We start from the raw sequence: 24966 nt of genomic DNA on the forward strand, positions 1-24966 counted from the left end.
AGCCACTTCCGCTTCGGCAACTTCCGAGGCGACGGCAGTAACTAGTTAGTGGCAACTTTTAGCCTTTACTTGCGAGTGGGGACATGGACAGAATAAGTAAGTTTTGTTTAATTCAATGTCAAGTCGGCTCATAAATGTTTGTTGAAACGTGTTTCATCTTGCTAGCATGCCTCGCTGTTGCAGCCAGTGTGATGATGTGGCTAATAGTGTAGCCAGCTTGCTGTCAATCAGTGCTCCACTGAATCCACCCAGCAGCCTCATGAGTCATAGATTTAATGTTTAGCTGCTTATCTAGTGGCTATAATAAGGTCTAAAGGTTTTTCTTGAACGCACATAGAGAATTAAATTGTTAGGTTTGCATCAGCGTTCATGGGGCTCATTATCCTGGCTGCACAGTTAGCTTTATTGTGTTTCCTCAGTCCATTCATAGCCTCCATGCCTATTGTTGTTCCTGCCTCCTCCCTGCAGATGTGCCCCCTCCGGGCCCCATGGACCTGCCGCTGTCCCTGCTGGAGATGGGATGTTCAGGCAGGTTTGAGCTCATCACACACCTCCTGCCCGACCAGCCTTTACCTCCACAGAGCACGGTCAGTACGTCGCAGGATGACTCTGTACATTTACACAAATACAGTGCTTGAATATTGTACTTTTTACTACATATATCTGACAGTAATTACACATGCACCTTATCCCTGCTGTCCATATTTTTAGTCTGCATACTCTGTTTGTTTTTTAAATTGTTATTGTTATTATTGTTATATTTGATTTACTAATTGCTATTTACCATTTCTGTAGTGGAGTCTCAAAGCAAAACCTTTTCACACAAGAGTACTTCTTGGACATCTTCGATCTTGAATCTTGAAATGATGATAGTCGACCAACAACATTAAAATGCTTCTGAAACATTAAAGCATCTGTATTAATGATCCAGTAGGGCATATATTCTGCATAACAAGTCATTTAACCCTTGATAACTTAATAATACTTCTGTACTTATACTAACATACATTATTTTACTTGTAATGGTTTATTTATTTACACTGTTGGATTGTTACTTTAAAATAAAGCGTCTAAATACTTATTCGTACCTCCAGTCTCTGTGCCAAAACTGTGCATGATTGCAGTAAATGTTTCTATAAGTTACATTTACTTACCATGGTTACATTTCCAACAGGTTTCTGTACTTTTGTGGGTATAGATAAATGTGTTTGGTTGTGAAAAATGATTATATTATCATATGCACGTCATTTTTGTGACATTTTGCAGACGGGTGGATGAACAGAAAGAGATATAGAGAAATTGCGTGACTTACTTTAGTAGTAGATAGTTGACAATCATGGCGAAAAATGCAGGGAAAATCATTTGTGATACAGGAATCGAGCCTGGCATTTTAAAAGTTACATGGTATGCATCTGCTTTCTCGCTAAGTCACTTTCAGTTACTGATATATTAATATCTGATCTTCTTGTTTTCTCTTCAGCTCCCACATGGCCTTCCTCCCACCAGCCTCAGCCTGGAGACAGAAGTAGAGAAACAGTTCTTACAGGACCCCTCCTGGCTTCCTATACACGACACAGACTTTGCCTTCCAGAAGTTTCCCAAGTATGTGTTCCTGTAAACAATCTTGATATTGCTAGTTGAATTATAAACAGTATTTTCAGAATATGCACCAATATGTGCTTGAGGGTTGGTAAAGGTTGCTGTTTCTTGGTATTTAGACGATCTAATGTGCAAAAATCTAAGTTGTATAATTGATTATTGACCATTTAAAAAAACATAATTTTGTGAAATAGTGACAGATGTGTGATGATCTTGTATTACCCTTTATTTGAAGATTTATTAAATAGCAACTGATAGAATAAATTCACCCCTTATTCAAAATTTAATTACCTGGTTTTTGGACAGTATGTATCTGTAAGAAGATGTAAATGTCTCTGTTGTGTTGTCGTCTTCACCAGGGTGACTCAAAGAGAAGTAAGTGTCGACTCACTCCTCAACTGCACTCCGTCTCCACTTCATACCGGCCTCTCTGTTGTCAGAGATCCAACCACAGGGATGCTGCTGGACTTCACAGAGGTAGCTCACAAACACACCGGCCCACTCCTCCCACATTGTTTATGCCATCTAGATTACTTCATCAAAGTTATATGTTTAATCTGCCACATCAAGATTTCTTTTAAGTCATTTTTGAGGCAAAAATTACAAGAGTTTACTTCTCAAATGTGAATATTTCCTGCTCCCTTTCCTTGTGGAATTGTAGCGGGCATTTTTGACTTTACTGATGTTTCATAGATCAACCGACTACCTGATTAATCCTGAAATGAATCAGAAGATTTATTGATAAAAATCATCAGTTTCAGCCCCAGTGTCATCCTGTTTCAAACCATCTTACAGAAATTAAAGGCTCTCTTGTGGTATAACTTTTGAGTATTGAAGAATCCATCCATGTCAGTTCAAGAGGAATTGGTCATTGTGCTACATTAAACAAATTAAAGGTTAATTCAGATATCTTTGTTTCTGTTCTGTCTTTACCTTCACCTTCAGGTGTTAATGGAGAACACGGGCTTGTCAGCAAAGAACTCCCTTTCATTGCACCGGCAGCCCGGGCCTCCGTCAGAGAGCCTTCGAGGAAGCAACACCAACTACCCCTTCCTCCCTGGTGAGATTCATTCAAAGCAGTTTCTGCAAGTGAGGTGTTTCCACTTTGCACTTATTATCTTAAATATGTTCGTTCACAGGAGGAATGGAGGAGCTGAGTCTGGACCAAATCAAGAAGAAATCTGAGCTGGAGAAAGACGTAGACTTTGAGAACGGTGATTTTTAAAATTTGACTTCAGTGTTTCTGCTTCTTCTTCTGTTGTTATTTCAGCTCTTTGTGGTTACATTTGTCTTTTTCCACTGGTAGATTTACTCAGAGTCCCACCTGGATTTAAAGCTGGGATGGACTTCACTGACAAAGGTTAGATACAACACATTCATATGCAAAAAAAAAGAAATCCTACAGGGGTTAAACGAAACATATTTAAAATGTTCTTTTTTAAAAACTTCTTTTCTGAAGAGGCCAAAATAGCAAAGGCAGAGGTCAACCTGATGTCCCTCCTGTCCACATTGGATGACATCACTGAACTGCAACCTGAGGTAGATGAGAAAGAGGAAGGCAAAGAAAAAGAAGACGCTCCCAAACTACCCAGAACAAACAGTCTTGAAGACCTGGGCATCAAGGTACTGCAGTCTGCTTCACATAGTTTTTCTCTTGTTTTCAGTTATGTGTTATATTTCTTACATTAACTAGTTTTTAAAAGAGTACATTTGATGATTATTGATGGATGTTTTCATGATGAGATTCACAGATGAAAATATAAATATGTGTGTGATATGATTCATGGTGATCTCTTCTGACAGTTTTCAATCACTGCAGAGTGATTTTATTTTGCAAAATGAAATCAATCACAACATAAATGCAGTCCTTTCTTTTCCAAACCACAGTAATACTGTTATAAAGCAATCTAAACTCCCAACTGTGCCTCTGGCTGAACATTAACTTCACTGAAATCTGGCTCACCCTCTCTGTCTCCAGGATGCTGTGTCATCCTCAGCTCCCCCAGAGAAAGGAAAAGATGAGAAATCGAAGCCAAAAGAGAACCCGGAGGAAAGTAAGAAATGGGCCATCCCTGTCAACATCACGTCACCCTGCGATGATTTCTACAAACGCGTCCCCAACCCAGCTTTCAAGGTGGGTGTTCTAGAAACACCCTGGCCTTAAATACGATATATCTGTTTGTGCCTTTGCATATGTGCAATCTTCAAAATGTCACCTATTTATTTGCCGCCTCTGTGTGACTCATCACATGAAAATCACTTTGTGCGCTGGCTGAGCTTCATGTGATAACTGATCCATTTCCTCCTCTGCTCCAGTGGCCGTTTGAGCTGGATGTTTTCCAGAAGCAGGCTGTGCTCAGGCTGGAGGCTCACGACTCTGTGTTTGTAGCCGCACACACATCAGCTGGCAAAACAGTGGTGGCCGAATACGCCATCGCTCTCTCCCAGAAACACATGACGAGGTGTGTATGCGTTGGGACAAATCAATTTCTTCTGCCCCTCGCTGTTTGTTGCGGCGCAGCGAGCTAAACACACTCCCAGTAGAGGTTAAAGACAGCAGTTTTACTGGAAGCAACTATCTCAGTGTAGTATGTTGTTGTTGTCAGAGTAGGGAAGTAATAAAGTACAAATACACTTTTTTGGCTTTATCCAGTATGTTTTGAAAGGGACTTGAAGAACTTGGAAAACTTATCTCAACATGTCCGAAAAAAAATGAAATTGACTAATTAGTGAAAAGATGTGAGGCCCATGTGCTCGGGGAGGTGCGCTCTGCCTTTCAAGACATCTCAAAATGTTAGCAACAGGTTGCTTTCTTTCTTTCGAGCACAGATGAAGACATGAAAACCCTCAGCTCATTAAAATAAAGTCTGTCATCCTGTGTTTCTGCTCTCTCTGCATGCTGTTATGCTTGTTTTCTACATAGAATTGAAGTAGGACTCGAATATATTAACAGCGTCAACGTTTCCCTCTTTTTTTTGTGCAAATTATATTCTGATTCTCTTTCTAATCTGGTGTTTTGACAGGACCATCTACACCTCTCCCATCAAAGCCCTGTCCAATCAGAAGTTCAGAGACTTTAAGAACACTTTTGGAGATGTTGGACTCTTGACGGGCGACGTCCAGATCAGTCCCGAGTCCTCATGTCTCATCATGACCACAGAGATCCTCAGGTACTCGGGGCTGCTTCTTCTAAATATTGAAGTATTTGTTTATAAAAAGAGCTTTTAGATGTCTTAATTAAGCAGTATTGCATAAAAATGTATTCAACGACATTTTGCTAGTGTTATCTGACTATCACTATCATGGCTGAACAGTTTCCGTGTAATCCAAATATTTCAATAACTCCAGAGCGTTGACAAGTCCAAAAGTCAAAATGTATTGAAAAAAGATTGATGTAATCCATTTCCAAAAGTCACAAAATGCTTTTATCTTACAAAATATTGTGGTTCAGTCCACATTTGTTGGGGTTTAGCCTTTCAAAAACAACATTTTCACTGCCGACACAAAACTGTTTGCTCGCCGGTCTAACAGCACCATAAATTATAATAATTAAATGCCCAGTTGAACAATCAGATTGCTTGATCGGAACTACTTGTATTTTAATTTTTGCTCTCTCAGATCGATGCTTTACAACGGGTCAGAGGTCATCAGAGACTTGGAGTGGGTGATCTTTGATGAGGTTCACTACATCAACGATGCCGAGGTCAGGACAGCTTTCTGAATCATTCATTTACTCAACTTATTGTTGAAAGTCAAGAATAATGTTTATCTGTCCTCTTTTAACTTCCTTTGTCGTTCCTCAGAGAGGAGTTGTGTGGGAGGAGGTTTTGATTATGCTTCCAGATCACGTCAGCATCATTCTCCTGAGTGCCACAGTGCCAAATGCCCTGGAGTTTAGCGAGTGGATCGGGTAGGTGCTCCAAATAAGACGCAGGCTTTTAATATTAATTGCATTTTTAGTATCTTTTGAACATTTCCCATTCTCCCGCATCAATTTTTCATTTCTAGTCGCATAAAGAAGAGGCATATTTACGTGATCAGCACAATGAAGAGACCTGTGCCCCTGGAGCATTATCTCTACACGGGAAACAGCACCAGGACTCAGAAAGAGATGTTCCTGCTGGTGGATGCTGTCGGCAACTTCCTCACAAAAGGGTAAAACTTTTCTCTTCTGCAGATGGTTATTTAAGAAAGACATTTAAATTGTTTCTCATAAAGGGAGTCTGTTGTTCAGGTATTATGCAGCTGTTGATGCCAAGAAGGAGCGCACCAGCAAACACGCCCAGTCATTTGGCACGAAAAGTACTTCGCACAACACCTCAGCTAGTCAGGTACAAACATCACCTTGGATTTTTCTCTAACAACGTCCTCGTGCTTCATGTTCTCATCCCCCTTTTCATTTTTGTTTCCCTCCAGGACCGAGCGGTGTGGCTCACTCTCCTGCACTACCTGTCTCAGCGGCAGCAGACGCCGGTGGTCGCGTTCACCTTCTCTCGGACACGCTGCGATGACAACGCCCGCTCGCTGGAGTCCATGGACCTGACCACCTCCATAGAGAAGGCCGAGATCCACTCGTTCTTCCAGAAGAGCCTGAGTCGACTCCGAGGAGGAGACCGACAGCTGCCTCAGGTAGAGACCAGTCATGTTAGCTTTTAGATTTTATTTGGTAAAAAAAAACTTTACAACCTCTTTCACTTGCCCATTTTAAGCCAAATCAGAGGGAAACCGCACACTAAACCCTCTGTGACAAGGACTGACACATGTATCTACATAGAGTTGAGCCTAAATGTTGTATTGATGATAAAATCGACTGTTTAGATTTTGGTGATGAGGGACCTGCTGAAGAGGGGAATAGCCGTCCATCATAGTGGGATCCTGCCGATACTGAAGGAGGTCACTGAGATGCTCTTCTCCCGAGGTCTCGTGAAGGTGAGTCAGACGATAGAAGATACCAAATACCAGCATTTTTTTAAAATTAAGATAATGAAATCAAATATATGCTAAAAGATATCAAACATATTTATCCTCTACTCCAAACTATCTGTAAAGAAATGTTGGTCCACAGGTGGTTAAAACAAAGACTCCCACGTCTCCCCTTCATCTCCCAGGTTCTGTTTGCCACCGAGACGTTTGCGATGGGAGTGAACATGCCTGCCAGGACCGTGGTGTTCGACAGCATCAGGAAACACGACGGCACAGGCTTCAGAAATCTGCTGCCAGGTCTGGTGCTGCTCTGTGTTCCCCGTCTTTCATCTGAAGCCACATCTGTTATGCTCTTTCATCTCTGAGGAGTGGAGGAAAACAGCAGAATTTTGATATCTCTTTTATGTTTTTAACCGCACTTTCAGGCGAGTACATTCAGATGGCGGGCAGAGCGGGCAGGAGAGGCCTGGACGCCACGGGCACTGTCATCATTCTGTGCAAAGCTGGAGTTCACGATATGGCAGATCTGCATGTCATGATGCTGGTGAGGCCGGCCTCGTGGGTTTATATATCATTAAGTGTTTTTATTAAATCTCCTCCTGCAGCCGGTCTCTGGTCAACATCACGAGATACTCATAATCTCTTTCAGCAGAGCTCAGCCTCCTGTTTATTTTGGCTGCATTTCAAGGAAGGTGTTGCTGCTTTATTCATTTAACATTTAATTACACAGCTGAGTGGTTTATTTTAACTCAATTTGCCTCAGTGCCAGTGTGGAGAGGAGTGTCTCGGTTTCAATGCTCTCTTTCCTGTAATAGAGCCAGTGCTCTGTCCTACGTTGGCAAACTTAAACTTAAGATGAGGAATTTTAGTCGAAAACATTCAAAAGTGAACTACAATCATCAGCAGAATGTGAAGAAATTATAGTTTTGATGTCATGACGTCTATGTATTGTTGAAGAGATATCTACTTAAGATAGCCAACCAGCTAGCCCCAGCCCGTCAAGGTCCAAAGCTCCTGTGCTAGCAGTGAAAAACGCAAACAAAACCTTGATGGTCCGAGCTCCCAGTCCAGACCGCTAGCTGCACAGCTAATTGAGCTAACTGCAGCTACAGTTAACAGCAGTTACCGGTTACAAGGTGAAATGCTGCCCCCTATTTGTTTATTATTTTGCATGACATTTCTTTTGTTGACAGCATCCTCTTGTTTCTGCTCTCAGGGTAAACCGACCCTCCTCCAGTCCCAGTTCAGACTCACCTACACGATGATCCTCAACCTGCTGCGAGTCGAAGCCCTCCGTGTGACCGACATGATGAGGAGGAGCTTTTCTGAAAACCACAGAGACACTCAGGTAACATGTCACTGTATTGATCATAAATACTGTACTGTACAGGTGAGGTTTCACATAGAACAGCTTTATTTCATTTTTTACTCCTCTGTGATCTCTCTCCCTGTTCTCCTCCTCCTCCTCACTTTTCTCTCTCACATCCTCCTGCTGTAGACCCATGAGAAGAGGATCAGCCAGCTGAAGCAGATGGTCTCCTCTCTGCCTCCTCTGGACACCGACGGCCAGCTGTCGGACCTGTTGCCTTATTACCACACCGTGACGGAGCTACGAACCACCAAAGAGGCCCTCCAGGTAAAAAACACAGACACACACACAACTGGGATCAAACTTGAACAGCGTTAATTACCTCCCTGCTTTTGTCTGGTTTCAGCGTGCGATTCTGGAGTCTGTGAACGGGCTGAAAGCTCTGTCTGTGGGTCGAGTTGTAGTGGTGAACAACAAGCAGCATCTCAACGCACTGGGAGTTATCCTCCAGGTAGATGTGTGTGTTTACGTGTGTGTTATTCATTGTGGCTTGAACAGAAGCAGAAAATAAATAAATTAATATGCCATTAAATGCACCAAAAGTCATATTTAGAAAGAAATGTAGACACAATGTGTGACGTTAATTGATATTTCTGCCTTGATTTATTCACCTTTGTATTAATTCAAGTCTTTATTTACATTCTCATCTAATTTTCTATTTTATTTATATTTTTCTTCATTTTTAAATTAAATTAATTTATTATTTACATATTTATTGATGTATTTATTGATGTAACCTGGCACCTACATTACCCACAAAGCAACTTAGCCACTGAGTGACATCAGGAGAGGTAATTTATCAGATTACATGCAGCTTCCTCTGGAGCCACAAAAGGCTTTATACTATTTTTTCACATAAGCAGTTACCCTTTAAAAAATTTCAAATGAGCCAAACTAAAAACGTGTATCTCATATCACAAATCCGACATCTAAAACAAACCCCCCTTATTTACTGATTCCCGGTTCCTTCATGTGTCTTCTCTTCATTCCAGGTGTCCAGTGACTCCGTGAATCGCACCTTCACAGCTCTGATCATCTGTGAGAAGGGCAACGAGGAAGGAGAAGGAAAAGGCAACAACAGCGACGCTTTCCCTCACCTCTTCAACACAGCTCTCTTCATACCTGAAGGTTGGTGGACAGACATGTGGACACGCAGACTGATGTACTTTAATATATGTATGTGTGATGTTTGCTCTCTGTATTTTTCATCAGGCCCTTGCAGCCACACGGTGCAGAAGTTGAAGCTTGAGGACGTCTCAGCCATCACAGTAAAAACCCTCAAAGTGATTCCAGACCGAATCATCGACAACTACAACAAGAGGCAACAACCACGATTCAGGTGTGTGTCGGTGTGTTTGGTTGATGTATTTACTGTATTTCTGAGGAGTATAGTTGTCTGGAAATACTGTACCTTGCAGTGTGTGATATGTGTTTTGTCAGGGCATGTTGGACCCCATAATTTACTTTTATAAGTTTAATTTAAAGGTGTCCTGTGGGTTTTTTGTACCTCTGTGGAGCAGTTTCACATCCTACAAATGGTTTCACGCTATTCCGCTGAGTGACAGTTGGCAAACATTGTGTGACTTTTGTTGCTGTCAATGAATCTGATGATTATTTTCTAAAGGCTATCTTTCTTCTCTTCGTAATTGTTTTCCTCACCCTCTCGTCGTTCAGGCTCGACCCACCCGGCCAGGCCATCTCCACGGCGACCCAGGAGCTCCTGCGATTGGCCGAGGCCAGCCCCAGTGGCATCACGAGCCTCGACCCCGTGAACGACCTCCAGCTGAAGAGCGTCGACGTGGTGGAGGACTCCATGAGGCTCCGCGTGCTGCAAGACAGCCTCAGAGAGTTCAACTGCATTCACTCGCCCACTTTCGCAGAGCAGGTGTGTGTTTGAGGCAGTCCTTGAAGAAAGCTCTCTTCTTCAGTTCTCTGTGGGAGTTATTTATAATTTTCAGATGATGCAGATGAATGATGAAGCAATGATAGTAAAGACGTCAAATTCTTTTGTGCAGAAATTGCATATTTATGCATCTTATTAACATCACACCCCACATAAGACACTTTGCAATTGGCCCCTTTTGAAACCTTTTATCATTTATTTTCTTCTGTTTATCCCTCCGTCATTCCTCCTCTAGTTTCACAATAATAACATCAAACTCCACCACAAGATTTCTGCCTTTTGTGTTGTGTATCCTGTCTTCCTGGCAGCCTCGCCGAGGAGATGAGATGCGTGAATCGGAGCCGGCTGTTTCTATAATTACCCATATAGGCTCGTAGCTGCAGCTCATCACTGTCTCACAGGCACAGCGTGTCATTCGAGCCGTCTCGCGCACACTCGCACGCGCACGAGCAGAGCTCTCATCGCCCTGCAAGATAACAAGCTCTTACTTGCTGTATCACTGTATCACACTTTCTTGTGTTTTTATGCTGCATTGTGGGCATTAAGGCAGAATGCTCTACAATGCAGGCAGTTAGTGTACAGTAATTGGCCTCAGTGGGTTTATGTAACGGATTCACAAAGAGACTCTTTCCTGCTGTTAATGAGTACAACAGGCAACGTTTTCCTCTCACTACAATGCAGTGTTGCCTTTTTTTGTTGCGGTGAAATGAGGTCAAGTGCTGCAGTGCTGCTGTTATATGCTCACGTTAAGTAATCATGCTCTGTGTGTGTGTGTGTGTGTGTGTGTATGTGTGTGCATGTGTGTTTCAGTTTGCTCGGGTTAAGGAGAGGATGAGTGTGCAGGAGGAGCTGGACAGGCTGCTGTTCCTGGTGTCGGACCAGTCCCTGTCTCTGCTGCCTGAATACCATCAGAGGATCAAGGTTTGAATCGCATGTTTGACTCTCTGCCCCGACCTCTTTCTGTCAGGGCGCTTTTATTATAAGATCGTTTCAGTCTCATTTTAGTTGTTTTAAAGCATTCATATTTATATTTAGGCCTGTAGCTAACCCCTGTAATACGCATCACAACAGCAGAAGTTGCACACCTGTCCGTGTACTGAGGCTCCAGATAAGATTGCAGGTAGTAAAGTCAAATGTATTTATACAGCTCAAAATCACAAATATTGTACAACACTCTCAGTCCTGCTTAGACCCTCAATTCAAGTAAGATAAAACTTGTTTAGCAGAGAAATTACGTGAACAGGACAGAGAGTGAGGATTCAGGAGGACCACGTCCTCTCCGCCATGGGAGAGGACAGGCCACACAAGATAATTATCAAATGATTATCAGAATGTACAGATTTAGATTTTTTTTAAATGAGGAAGAAGAAGAACAGATATAAGAAGATTGTAAAAGATAAGTCAGCAGTGATCATGAGGAAAGTGGCACTCTCAGGATGTTTTGAGTTAAAGGTTCCAGTGCTGCTCTAGACCATAAGTGTTCCTATGCAACTTTAATATTAATTGCATAGATAAAAACTTGTGTGACTTGACTGCAGCCCGATTTATCTGTATCGATCCTGAACAAACACACTCAGAGGTTTATTTCCCCCGTTTGTCTGCCTCAGGTGCTGCAGTCTCTCCAGTACGTCGACAGCAGCGGGGCGGTGCAGCTGAAAGGCCGTGTTGCTTGTCAGATCAGCAGCCACGAGCTGCTGCTGACCGAGCTGCTGTTCGAGAACGCCCTGAGCCCACTGGCGCCCGAGGAGAGCGCTGCCCTGCTGTCCTGTTTGGTCTTCCAGCAGAACACGCAGGTGGAGCCGCACATTACCAACACGCTGCAAGAGGTAAGGAGGAAGTGTTTTTCTTTGTTCAAGCAGGTTCTCTTATGAAAACACAGATATGAAAGTGACATCAGTCATGATGCGTGTGTCCTGACATACTGTACAGCCTCCTCCTTCAGTGACTCACATGACTCAATCTCACGTTACATTAACATTGTACTTGTGCAGATTTGAAGCATAACATCCTTGCCCTGCAGAAAGGACAACAAGAACTCTTCACCCGACTCACCCAAGTCACTCACTCACATATTAATTCACTCGCGTCTGTCAAAGACGCCTTTGCTGTGTCAGTAAGTCTTGTGAACGGCCCCCGATACATGAAACTGCTTTATGAGAGCATAAATTAGTGATGACTCCGCGCTGTCGACCTGAGATAGGAGAGCAGACATGCCATGGTACAGCTTGTGAAACAGATTTTTTGGACGTAAATGACAAGGTCACCCTGTCAACACTAAGAGGCAAGAGAGCGATGCATTTAAGGGCTGCTTGTAAAACAAAAAACTTACTCTTTACCATCTGTTCCTTTATCTCTCTCTCTCGCTCTCTCTTTGTCTCTGTTTTGTTTCTCTCAGGGCATCGATCGGGTGCTATCAGTGGCCAAGCGTATCGGAGAGCTGCAGAGGGATTGTGGGATACCACAGACAGCTGAGGAGTTTGTTGGCCAGTTCAAGTTTGGCCTGACAGAAGTGGTTTACTGCTGGGCCAGAGGCATGGTGAGGTTTGACTCTTATATCCCAGTGAGCATTTTTCCAGTGAAGAGACGTTCAAAACTGGTTCCAAAGTGAAAGTTTTTCACCGACTATAGAGAGATAAAAATCTGGATGTGGTTTCGTAGTCGGGCTCTAAAATGCCTCAGGGCGTGGCTACCTCATTATTGACTAGTCGCTACCACAGTGATTCAATCAGGATATCTTTCCCAGCTTCACCCTTGTGTCCAAATTCGATCACTTGTAGCTCCAAAAGACAAAGATGGTGACGGCCATAAAGCCAGACTCGAGGCCCACAAACCAATGAGAGACATCCATGGGTTTACACTTGTATCTCAATAAGAAATACTGTGTTAAAGGGGAACATTATACAAATCAATCAGTTTACTCGTCACAGGGAGACATTCTTTGTCTTCTGTGTCTCTCAAAAGAGCTTCTCAGCTGGTGCTCGGAGACGTCTTCTCACCAGAAAGCCTGTGTGAAAAAGTGTGGGCAGGAGTTTGAAACAATCATTAACCAGACAGAGAGGACAAACAACAGCAACAAGATGGGGATGATAATGTTGTCGGCATCTTCACATTAAAAGTTCAACATCGGTTAAACACAGTCCATCAACTCCGACTGCATGTGAGCACCAAGCATCAATGATGTAAACAGTCCACCTCTCCTCGTCCCGCTGTAGTCCTGCGCTCTGACGGCTCGAAAGACGATCCGCTGTCGAGTGCAACAGCTTCGTCTTGATCTTGATTCCATTTTTGTAATTCCCTTTCCTGCAGCCGGACAGCAGCCAGTAGCAGCCCTAAATCCAAGATGTATTAGCGAGGTTATCCCGACTCTTTTCCTCCCTGGGGGCGGTCTGGTCAGGTTGGACGGTCGAAAGATGCCGTGGGTAGTGATTGTCTCAAAGTCCACTGATCCTAATCTAAACAAGCACTTTATTCTCCTATACTTGTGAAAGTATTCCTGCCATAAGTAATACTTCTTTTAGCAATAAATACGGGGAAAAAACAGCTGAAAAACGAAACAAAAATGTAGCAACATCTGTTCATATGATTGGTTCTTGATTGATATCCATTATTTTGTGTCTTTTTCTCTTTCCTGACATCGTGATCTGGAATCTCTTCACTGTACTTACTCACAGTAATCAGTCTTTAACATACTGTATGAGAATTCAAAGCTTGAATGTAGATTTGTTTTTTCTGTCTAGTAATTTGTTACCTCATCGAAGGAGGTTATGTTTTCGCTCGTGTCTGTTTGTTGGTTGGTATGTCAGCAGGATTACACAACAACTACTGAATGGATTTCCATTAAACTTGGATGGAGGATGTGTCTCAGCCCAGAATAGACCCCGTTAACTTCTGGTGCAGATCTGGATAAAAGGACGGATCCTGGAAGTTATTCTCACCTTCTTTAACATTGCGAGATAGGACGTCTCAGTGAATAACGCATGGATCTTGATTTTAAAAATCTGATGTATTTCTGTGTCTGTGAGTGAGTACAGAGGGGATTGTTGGCCTTTGGTGGAGGTATGCGCTCTACTGAGTGCCATTCTAGTTTGTTATGAGGATATGTTAAGGCACGTTTCCTTCAGAACACTCTTCCTTCTCGCGTTGCATCTCACACCCTCTCACCATGTCACATCTCTCCTCCTCGCAGCCGTTCGCAGAGATCGCCCAGCTGACAGACGTCCAGGAGGGCACGGTGGTGCGCTGCATCCAGCGCCTGGACGAGGTGCTGAAGGAGGTGCGACAAGCCGCCCGCATCGTGGGAGACTCCGTCCTGGGGAGCAAGATGGAGAAGGCCTCCCTCGCCATCCGCAGGGACATCGTCTTCACCGCCTCCCTCTACACCCACTGAGAGATGGAGGCATGCCTGCAGCCAAGTGTTTCTTTGTGTGCAAGGTGTGATATGTATGTTAGCATGGTGTATGTGCCTACAAAACATGTTTACATGAGGATTTCTGAACAGGAAGAAGGGAATGCTTTTAAAAAAAAAAAAAAACAGACCAAAACACAGACAGTTGTAATTTATTGTACAGTAATAAAAATCTGTATGTCAGAAACATGATGCAGTGTCCTTTTTCTCTCAGATAATTGGTGGTTCATCATAAACAACCACTTACATCCTGTAAACAAACTCCTCTCAGGACAAACATGAGGTGCAGGGAAAGAAATGCAATGCAGTGTTCTTTGTTGAGCTACAATGGGATGTTCCAGCACAGTCCATGTGCATTTCCCCAGTCAGGACTGTCGCTTTAAGACAACGATAGCTTTGTGTCTGATTAATTCAATGTACGGCGACGCGTTAGTGGAGAAACCTTATTAGACTTCAGCCACACAGGGAGACAAGAGGAGAGGAGAGGAGAGGGAGCTGAGCGCTGCAAGAGGACGAGAGTTTTTACATTACATTTTTTTTTTAAAAAATCAGAAAAACACGTGAAGTTATTGCTAATAATAATAAAAATAAAATAACGTGGGTGTTTTTGAAGATGAAGACATCTTGAGGATGGGTTGCACGCGTTTGGAGTAAAAGTCTGCATCATCGCGCACGGAGAGGAGCGTTTTTTTTTTCACCATCAGCCGGAGTTAAAGCAGAAGATCGGAAGGGATGGCGTCGGAGAAACACGGTGAGAGGGTTTTTAATTGCGTTCAACGTGGAAGTCTAATTTGCTCACCCATGTTCAGGAGTGGGAACGTGGTTATTTTTTTTTTGTATGGATGATGTGCGGATGTCAAGCTGACTACATCTTGTTTTCTGTCATCTGCGTCTCCATCCGCTGTTTATCTGCACAGCGCTGTTTCTATAGGATGATGCACCGCTGTGTGGGTGCAGCCTGAGGGGGGAGAAAAGCCACCATAGGGCCTCATGTTAACATCCAGAGAGTTTAAAGTAGCATTCTTACACTTTATGTGATTATATTCTCATCTTAAATCTGTTTTTATTATCATTATTATTATTATTTCTGCTCAAAAACTGAAGGACTTCTTGTGACGATTGTAAAAAAAAGGCTACTTAAAATTTTCAGATTGGGATAATTGTGTATTTTTTCCCCCCTTTTCCCTGCTGTGTGTCTCATTGTCATCATTACGCACAGGCCTACGTACATCTCTCCTGACTATAGACATTAGTGTGGGTGTCCTTTGCGCGTGCACGGCTCCACTTGCGCGCGTGTTTAAAAAGCATTAATTAATAATCGTCAACGTCTGCTGCACGAGAAAAAAACACATGTGTACCTCCTCTTTGTGGTTGTCTCTCTAGGATGAAAAATAAAGGGTAAAAGAATAAAGGTAATGAAACTCATAAAGTTGCCATTGATACTGTACATTAGACTGCAGACTGCAGTTTTGGCTGCAAACGTGGCTCCTGTCTAGTGTTTTAATTAACTCTGTGTGGCCTAATCATCCGTGTTCAGATATTACCAAAACAGCAGATCTCTAATGTTATGTATGAGGATGCAGGACGTTTATTTGTGAGGGAAAATGACCAAAATGCATCCCCCTTTTTCTGTTTCTATAGTTGCAGAACAGACTGCAGGGACAGAGGGGTTGTTAGGTTGTGTTATTCAAGTCTGCCTGACTCACTGACCCTTTATCTGACTGAGGTTTGTGCAAATAAATAGGCCCATGGTCCAAAACAGAGCCAAAAAAATCAAGAAATCTACATTTAAGTAGGTTATTATAGGAATATAGAGCCGAGGCCACGCCCCTTCCGGTTTCCCCCATGAGACCTTATTTCAGAAAAACTTGTGAATGGAGAGACAAATAATTTTTTTGATCCCGCTTGAATTGTGTCATGAATCACACATATGATGTTTGTCAATTTAAAAGATAATTTTCCAACTGGAAAAAGTCACGGTCTGTCGCAAAATGAATAAAATACAAGACTGTGAAAATACGTAGTTATAAAGACTACGCGTTAGTGACGTCGTCTCTAACGTCACCAAAACCCGAAACTTAAACATTGTAGAGCTGCTCCTGTATACTAGCAGCTCACAGACATGATAAACTACCATTTCACACAACTGCAATCGTCAATATGAGCAGATTTATTGTGATTTTCATCTTTTTTTAGGACCTTTTCTGTGCCGCGAGGTGGCGGCCATGTTGGTGCTGGTGACGTGTATTTACTTTAATTACGGCAAACAGCGACTTTCTTGTCTTGAAAAAATGTCTTTTAAATCGACATCATATGTGTGATTCATGGCACAATTCAAACGGGATAAAAAAAAAAAATGTGTCTCTCTCCATTCACTACCATACAAAGTTTTTCCGAAATTACTCCCTTGATGGGAAACCGGAAGGGGCGTGGTTTGTTTACAGTAACTTCCGGGCAGAAAACACCTGCGTCACGCACTAGCTAACATACAATTTAACAAACCTTTTTTCACGATGTTATTTATAAGTGTAAACGTCTCATTTATCCCAAGTGCTTTTTCGTTTGGTTGTTTCATATGTCATCAGTAACAATTTACCTTTGGCGTGTACCTCTGTCACTACCCCTAGCTCGGTACGGCAACACAACTCGGACAAACAACATCAAATTTGTTTAAGATTCGATCGTCTTTCTTTATTAGACATAATTTTTCATAGCGTTTGAGAGGTCTTAAAATCTTTCTTGTTGGTCGTTATTGTAAAAAATTAGCAAATGTAATCATAATCATAAACTAATATAACAAATTTCAACTTTTACTGCAGTTATGTGTGTGGTTTGTCCGCGTCTGTTTGCCGTACCTATCTTTCCGAGATAGCAGACTTACTTGCGCTTGCACCACTCACATCGGGCTACCACTCCCTGAATAATGTTTAATATAACGTCTTTGGCAGCCACTCACATTGGGTGGTTACATCTCCACCGAGCTCCAAGATGTCGCTGTTGAGTTGATATCTGACACTAGCAAAGCAAAATAAACACAGTGGTAACAGCAGATAGGTCTAACCATCATGTTTAACTGTATGTCTTTAAAAATGACAACGGAAATAAACAAGTTTGGTGATTTCAGATATCTCCGTAGGCCTTCTGGGAATCAACCGCCAGTTTTCTACCCAGAAGTGACGCCGTGATTCGGTCTTTCTACAAGTTGCTTTGCTCAACGTTGCTCAACAAAATGTCTCTGATCCTTTTCTTTATTATGGAAATGTTACTTATAATTAGGAAACTCATTAATGTTTCAGCTCCTACTCTTCACAGCTGGATAGAAAGTTGTTGACAGAACGGGCCTCTGAGGCAAATTTGGGCCACACAGTGTGATTAAAATTGACTTGACTTGTCAAACACGTGTGTAGTGGTGGAAACCGTCCTGTTCAGATCCTTCAGCTGATACAATACTGTGAAAAGACTCAACTTACAGTAAAATATGGTGTCTATTATCAGCAGATATAGAGATGAAAAACAGATCAAAGATATTATATCCTGAATTCAGATTCAGAACCAACAGATTTAGAGATACACGGTTTTAACTTGACAGGGAGGGGATAATCTAAAAAGTAAATTAAAACTGTCAGATTAGATTAGATACAGGAAAAAGCCAATTTAATGCAGCTAGCATCTAACCAGAAGTTCAAAAAGAATATTATTATTTTATTTAGGTGAGCCAGGTTGCAGCTGCAGTATTGTGCATCTCAGCTCACTGGATGAAGCAGAACCATCATTAGTGAGAACTTGTAAGCGTGACACCACTGGATATTTTTAAGGAGACCTCTGGAAAATATACAGCCGTGTTTGTGGCAACCAAAACAGGTATTTTTAAGCCAAAACATGATATTTTCTCAACCCTAACCAGGTATGTTCTGTGCCTAAAATTTGGACCTGCCTGAACCTGACCAGAGCATAAGCACAGCATCGTCATACAATTCTGGCAAAGGGGGTTGTTTGTTTGTTTTTTTAAGATCATATTTTGGCCAGCAGAGTAAGAGAGTAAATGGTTGAGAGAGAAGGGTGTGAGAATCAAACCGACGACCTCGTTGAGGCCATGCAGCCCCGTGGCCTTAAACATTCAGCTACCAGAGCCCTGCAAGTCAATATTTTCAATTTGACCTGTCAAACCGCACTGTGATGAATGTTGATATCTCTTTTTGGACGTAAATAAAAAAAGATAGCTTGATAGAAACCATCAACACTGGGATTGTAACAACTAAAACTTTAATTTGAAACTAGCTGCTAATAATGAGCAATTAACAATTACAGTGTAATAACATTGTGGCTAGAATTGGATTAACAGTGACGGCACATTTCTTAAGATTTTAATTTAAGTTCAATTAAAAGGTCCGGTTCCGGTCTTAAAAGCAGTTTGGAGCAAAAAGCAAATGTTAATGTCCCTTTAATAACATCCACATGACTCGTTTCACAGATTAATGAGACCTGATATCTGTTCTTGAGTAGCAACAACCTTAATCCATCCTTTTATCTCCGGGAGTTACATAAGGTGCCACAGACCTACGAGGCTTTTTCAAAATCCACCACTCGACAGCTTCTCGTGACAGATTCTGGACTGAACAGACATTAAATGGAGAAACACCAACATGTATTTTTCTCCCTGCCAAACTGATCGTCCTGACCTTTTAAAGGTGTCTCTTCCTTTCCCCCCGTGCTCGCTCCTTTCCCCCTCTGTCTGCTTCTGGTCCAGTTCCTGCTTGTGACAGAGTTTGGGGTCTGTTACGTAAGAGCACAAGTCGTCATCCCTCATCACTCACTCGGCTCTCGCTCTCTGACTGCCTCCTGCTCTCGTTCTTCGGTCCCTATCAAACCCTTATTCCTCCAATCCTCACCTCCATCTATCTCCGTCTCTCTTCCTCATGTCCCTGTCAAAATGGATTACCGCACCCTCGGCAGCTTCCCCGCTGTGCAAACACGACACTCTATCAGTCATCTTCGATGTTAAGCAAACACAAAGGGAGCAGAGGTGTGAACCTCAAATGTTTAGAAGTCCAAAAGCAGACGAATGCTTCAGACAGACGGACCAGTTCTCTGTCTCAGAAACTTCACATTTTCAACTGCTTAGCAACCTCTTTTTTTTTTTTTTTTCTGAAGGGAGATGGAGAGAAAGAGGCTTTTCTTCTTCAGAGGTCAAAATGCCAATCACTGTCATCATCAGTACAAAGGCTGTGCAGGTTTTCTGTGATGCTGCTGAAGCTTTCGTCTGCGTAATTGTTTTCCTCTCTGACATTGAGACAAGCATGGGAGCCTGTTTCTGCCAGGGAAAGGAAAAAAACTATTAGAAAAAAGTCATAATTATGAGTTAAAAGTCATAATTACGAGTTAACAAGTTGAAAATATGAGATTAAATAGTCAAAATTTTGAGATAAAACTAAATTATGAGACAAATTATGACTTTTTTATCTCATAATCCTGATTTACCATGGGAATATTTTTTCATCAAGCTCAATTTTAATCTTATTTTCTTCTTTAGCTTCCATAGATAAGACGATCAACATGCGGACAAACGTGCTGTAGCAGTGCTCCAGTTAGATAACAAGCCCTCAGTCTTACATCTGCTTCCTTTATTGTTCTTCCTCTGCTTTTTCTATTTGTGTTTCCTCTCCTACCTTTTTTTTTTTTCTTATCCTTCCTCACTCTTTTTCATTTTCTTCATCTCTCAGGTCTCGATGACTCTGGCCGTCAGACCATGCAGCCTCCTCCGTACCTCCCCGGCCCACAGGACCCTAACGTACCCCAACACCCGGGCATGCAGCCTGCTCCGGGCACCCAACCCAACTACCCTCCTCCACCTCCTCCTCCGGGCTCAGAGGGATATCTCCAGGAAACTCAGTTCCACTGCGGCCCGCTGGGACCCCAGGGGGCTCCGCAGGGCTACACGGTCCAGACCCAGGGCCCCGGAGGCGCCATGCCTCACCCCCCTGTAGGATACCTCCACCCGGGCTACCCGCTTCAGCTGCAGCCCTGCACAGCTTACGTACCCGTCTACCCCATGGCATCGGTGAGTCAGAGACAAGTGGAGAGCTTTTTAAAGATTTCACAGGTCTGACATCAGGCTGCTGCAGAATTACACCAGACTCTGTTCAAAATTCGATATATTTAATGTCTCTTTCCGGCACATATCACAGAGAAGAGTTTGTATGATTTCCTTCCTTTATTATCAGATTTGACAGATGAAAATTTATTTTGGTAACACTTTATTTTAGGAAGCAAAGTAGCCTAATAATTTGCCATATGTTTCTTGGAGAGAACTGTGTAATTTGGTACTAATTAAAGGGAAAACACACAGGCAGTGTTCTGTTATCTCTGTTGGCTGTGTTGATTTCCAGCGCTGCTTTGTAGCCCAAGGAAATCAAGTGACCAGAAATCTGCCTCAGAAATTAGCAGAATATTATCTTGAAATGACAGACCTCTAAAATAAAGTGTTTTATGTCTTCTGAATTATACATTTGTTCAATTGAGCGTGTCGTTACATATTAAGGTTTTATCTCACAGGCGTGATTTTTTAAATCTGGCAGCAGACAGAGCCTCTGTCGGTTATTTTTGTGGGGACGGACAGATACATTCACTCACTCCACTCATTCCAGATAGCAGTGCATTTTAGCTAATTTGCATTACTCGTCCCTGGATGGGCTGTTAAAAAAACTTCATTTGAATCCCATTAATAGTATTTTCTGTCTGAGCACCAGGCTTTGGTCTGAAGGACACTGTGTTGTGTTCTTTGGAAATCCAGTTTTCTGTTTGGGAACAGGAAAAAGGAAAGAAATTGTTTTGAAACGATGTTATTTAAACTCTTTTAAAGCAGGAGTCTTCACTGCAGCTGCTGAGCTAAAAGTGTTAGCATGCGTTCTGTCCGAAGTGAGTGCACGAGCTCGACCCCTCGCACCGAGGGTGTAAATAACGTCTCTTTAAATCAATTTGGGATCTGGGGACGAGCTGGAGCCATTCCATGTTTTTTGGTTGTTGTTGTTCCCCAGCTACTTCAGTTATTTAGGAGGATGCTGGGCTAGACTTCGTTATCATTCAGGGACGAATAGCATAGTAGTCAACAACAATAGTCTGTTGCACAGTGCAATAGTGAACAGTGCTAAAGAGGAACATCGCTGACTCAAGACGAGTGCGCCACCAGTTAAAGACACATTCAGTCGGAAGCTGTTTTGTAACAGAGATGAAAAGTCCACAGTGGGCTCACGTGCCGAGTCAAGCTAAGCCGCCACATGTGTTGGAAAAGGGCTGATGGTGGTCAGTGCTGGATCTTTGCTGCATGCTTTTGTCTTTTGTCTTTCTTTTCAAAGTAGAAAGAGACAAAATACAACCTGTGATGATGAGTATCACAAACTAAGCAGGCTGTGAACCAGTGCTTTTGTACAATATCATTGTTTTTGAATTACAGCTACACATGTTTACACAGCAGCAGATACAACCAGTCACACTTCACCCCGAGGTAAACCGAAAAAAGAAATAAGGCCCCAAAATGTGATTGTGAGTCATCAAACAACTAAAAAGTGCAACTGCTTTTGTGCAGTCTCACCTCTAAGAGCACCGAACTGCAAGCTAGTGCTGATGTTTAATCTTTTCCAGCTTATGAGTCTCTTTTAATTAAGTAAATATTTAAAAGCTGAATGCAAAGAATGTCTGTATTGTAGCACATTTTGCAGGCCAGCTGTTGATAAAGCTGAGCCACACACGACTCTTCAATATGTGCAAGTACAATACTGTCCTCTTCTTAGATGGTATCACCTTGCTCTGTGTCGTTTTAGCGGAAAGTGCTTTGCAAGCTGCTCTGTGACAGCTCCTCTCTTTTATTAAGTGCTCGTACTTACTCTCTGTCTTCTTCCCTCCCCTCTGCTCAGGGTCAACCCTACATGCCGGCGGCAGGAGGCCACCCAGCGATCCCGCCGGGACAGATTCATCCCATGCAAATGCCACCCAGCATTACCTTAATGGACCGTCGGCCGCCACACGACTACCTGCCCATCGCCGTGCTCACCACCGTCTGCTGCTTCTGGCCGACAGGCATCATTGCGATCATCAAAGCGGTGCAGGTGAACGACACATCTTTTGATCCTGGAGATTTATTAACATAATGGCGCCTTCGCACGCTGAGACTTTGTAATGCAAATGTGTCCCGAAGTCATTTTATCACCTTTTTTATGCTCAGAAATGTACTTACCTTTTCACAATGACACTGTGATGAAAAGTCTGCGGAAAAGTAAGAAAGTATAAATCCCACTTATTTTAGACGCACTGAAGGATAAGTTCACCGTGAAATTTAAATTCAGTCATTATCTACTCGCCCTCGTTCTGATGGAAAGGCAGGTGAAAGGTTTTGTGGTCCACAAAACATTTCTGGAGCTTCACAACAAAACAGCATTGCGGCGTTCCTCTAAACAACTGAAGTAGACGGAGACAACGGGAAAAACAAAATGGGCAAAGACATCTCCTGAAGCTAGCATGCTAACCAGCTAGCCCCAGCCCATCCTATCTTATAATACCTCCTAGCACCTCAAGAGGAGAGGGTCAGATAGTAAAGCTCAGGCAGAGTTAGCTTAAAGGACTGTTTAAGCCAAAAGAGCTAACTAGCTGACGGCAGCTACAGCTAGCAGCAGTTAGCGGTCGCTCTGCTTGGAGCGTTCAATTCTTACATATTGCAAGTAAGAAAACTGCCTTTCCTGCTCAAAATGAGCTTGATGGTTTGGTTCAGCTGAGTTTTCTGAGCCCTCCCTGACCGTAAGAGTCCGTAACATGTGTCGACCCTGTGTGTTCTCAACACCTCTGAATTATGAATCAGAACAAAAAGGTAAACGGCCGCTGAAAACCTACTTTCAGCGATGCCAAGCGTGCGACGTCTGCACTGAAAGGCCCCGATTGCTCTTTTCCTGATGCTTTTAAACCTACAGGTTAAATTGAGCGTGATGTTATAAATGTAAAGGCTCAGTCTGGTGGCTCTCAGACCTCATGATGCCTGTTCGTTTGCCTCTGTAACGGCAGACCGTGCTGACCAACATGCACACAACAGACCACATTACGTAACTGCACCATTGTCGGTGCAACGGGATAGAATGGATTTTTTCCTCTGGGCCTGCTCAGCTGGCTTTGAGTTGAGTTGAGCTGACAAGGCATGGACCCACCGGTCTGAGCTGTATATGTTTGTTATGCCGTGTTAATGTTGTGTGGAGTGGCCTCTTTCTGCACATTCAGACTGTGCTGCAGTGAAATCGATCCATTCATGGTGTTTTAGACTCTCTTCTGCTCCCACTCGTGCATCTTCTCCTTACATAACATTTATTCTAATTTCTCATCTCTCTCCCACACACCCATCCCCTTCCCCTCCCGCATCGCTTAGGTGCGTACGGCGATAGCCAGAGGGGACATGGTGACGGCGGAAATAGCCTCCCGCGAGGCACGCAACTTCTCCTTCATCAGCCTGGCTGTCGGGATCGCCTCCATCGTGCTGTGCACCATCCTCACGGTGGTAGTCATCATCGCCTCGCAGCACCATGACGACGACTGGGAGCCGTAACTCCACGCAGCGTCACACAGACGGGGGGAAATCATGGCATATATTAGCTAGCTAACTACTCTCAATCGTTTTGGAGGAGCACTGAACATGCACTCAAACTGCTACTACACACACAGCTCTGACCTAACCTGCTGCCATCAAACACGACCAAAAACAAACCAATCACAGCCGATGTGCAAACGCCAAATACAAGCAGCTGTCAAATGAGATCCAGTATTGCTGTTAGTACAGCGACTGCTTAATATTTACATGCTGCAAAGAGGGAAACGAAGCTCCTTGCATCAACAATTAATTTGACGCTGATTAATTCATGTAGTTAGAGGGGCGGATAGGTCACTGTGTGTTTCAATTTCTACGTATTCCCAACGACAAAATCTTCTAAACGGGCCCACACAGTTATTTTTAGGATAGTTAAATGCACATTTTTAGTCTTGCAAGTACAAGTATTACATGTGTTTTCTTATTTAAAAACTAAAAAAAAGTGCCATGTCGAAATAGTGTTGATTTACAGAGTAGTATTATTGCTGATACGCTTGGACAAGAGACTGTCAAACTGATGTTAAGTGTTAGAAGGGGGGGGGGATCAATACACATTTAACACAACCAAATGGAGGCTGGACAACTGGACCGAGTGTCCGATGTAACCAAACAGAGTATTTATTTGAGGTTTGTATGTTACATGGACATTTTAGCTGGATGACAAGATGCATAACGCTTGAATTACCTGTTTGTTAATTTATTTAAAATGTGTTATTTATTAATTTATTCAATATCTACCCATGCATTGACTGTTTTCTGCAATGATTTACAGTGTGTCACATGCTATCTGACACTTTGAATTGGCTTAAATTTGATATCTGATGATCATTTTTGCACTTTTTTCGTGACCCGATGAGACGATGCAGCTGCTTACATTCATAGTTCTTATAGTGCATGATGAATATAAAATTTAAGCTAATGGGCGTCTAGTGCAAAATAGCTTGTCTCCCAGCTGTCGATGGGAATATTTCCTAAAATATCTACAAGTGTGTGGTACAGTATTTTTCAAAATGTCAAAACAAGAAACGGAGACAATTTAGATTAAGTATTTGAATTTTTTGCAAGTATTTTAGAAGTGTTTTGGGCCTATTTTATGTTGCACATCTCTTAGCTATTTAATCAATCAGACACTGTGTATGATAGTGAAG

The 24966-nt window shown here is 42.7% G+C and overlaps 2 protein-coding genes across 2 annotated transcripts; both read left to right on the forward strand.

Moving 5' to 3' along the window:
* Positions 1-15: 15 nt before the first annotated feature.
* Positions 16-14391, forward strand: skic2 (SKI2 subunit of superkiller complex). Its single transcript, XM_073484203.1, has 29 exons — positions 16-96; positions 469-587; positions 1481-1602; positions 1959-2076; positions 2545-2659; positions 2739-2813; positions 2906-2959; positions 3059-3222; positions 3578-3733; positions 3916-4061; positions 4623-4769; positions 5218-5302; positions 5403-5509; positions 5608-5754; positions 5834-5930; positions 6016-6228; positions 6418-6528; positions 6708-6819; positions 6948-7066; positions 7739-7870; positions 8021-8158; positions 8238-8342; positions 8884-9019; positions 9104-9230; positions 9566-9776; positions 10605-10715; positions 11402-11620; positions 12190-12330; positions 13981-14391. Exons 1-29 carry the CDS (start codon positions 84-86, stop codon positions 14179-14181), a joined length of 3741 nt encoding a protein of 1246 aa, XP_073340304.1. The 5' UTR covers positions 16-83; the 3' UTR covers positions 14182-14391.
* Positions 14392-14931: 540 nt separating this feature from the next.
* On the forward strand, positions 14932-23779 carry prrt1 (proline-rich transmembrane protein 1). Its single transcript, XM_073482802.1, has 4 exons — positions 14932-14950; positions 19920-20257; positions 22110-22301; positions 23603-23779. Exons 1-4 carry the CDS (start codon positions 14932-14934, stop codon positions 23777-23779), a joined length of 726 nt encoding a protein of 241 aa, XP_073338903.1.
* The last annotated feature ends 1187 nt before the right edge of the window (positions 23780-24966 follow it).

Source organism: Pagrus major, chromosome 16 (genome assembly GCF_040436345.1).
Source record: "Pagrus major chromosome 16, Pma_NU_1.0".
Taxonomy (NCBI): Eukaryota; Metazoa; Chordata; class Actinopteri; order Spariformes; family Sparidae; genus Pagrus; species Pagrus major.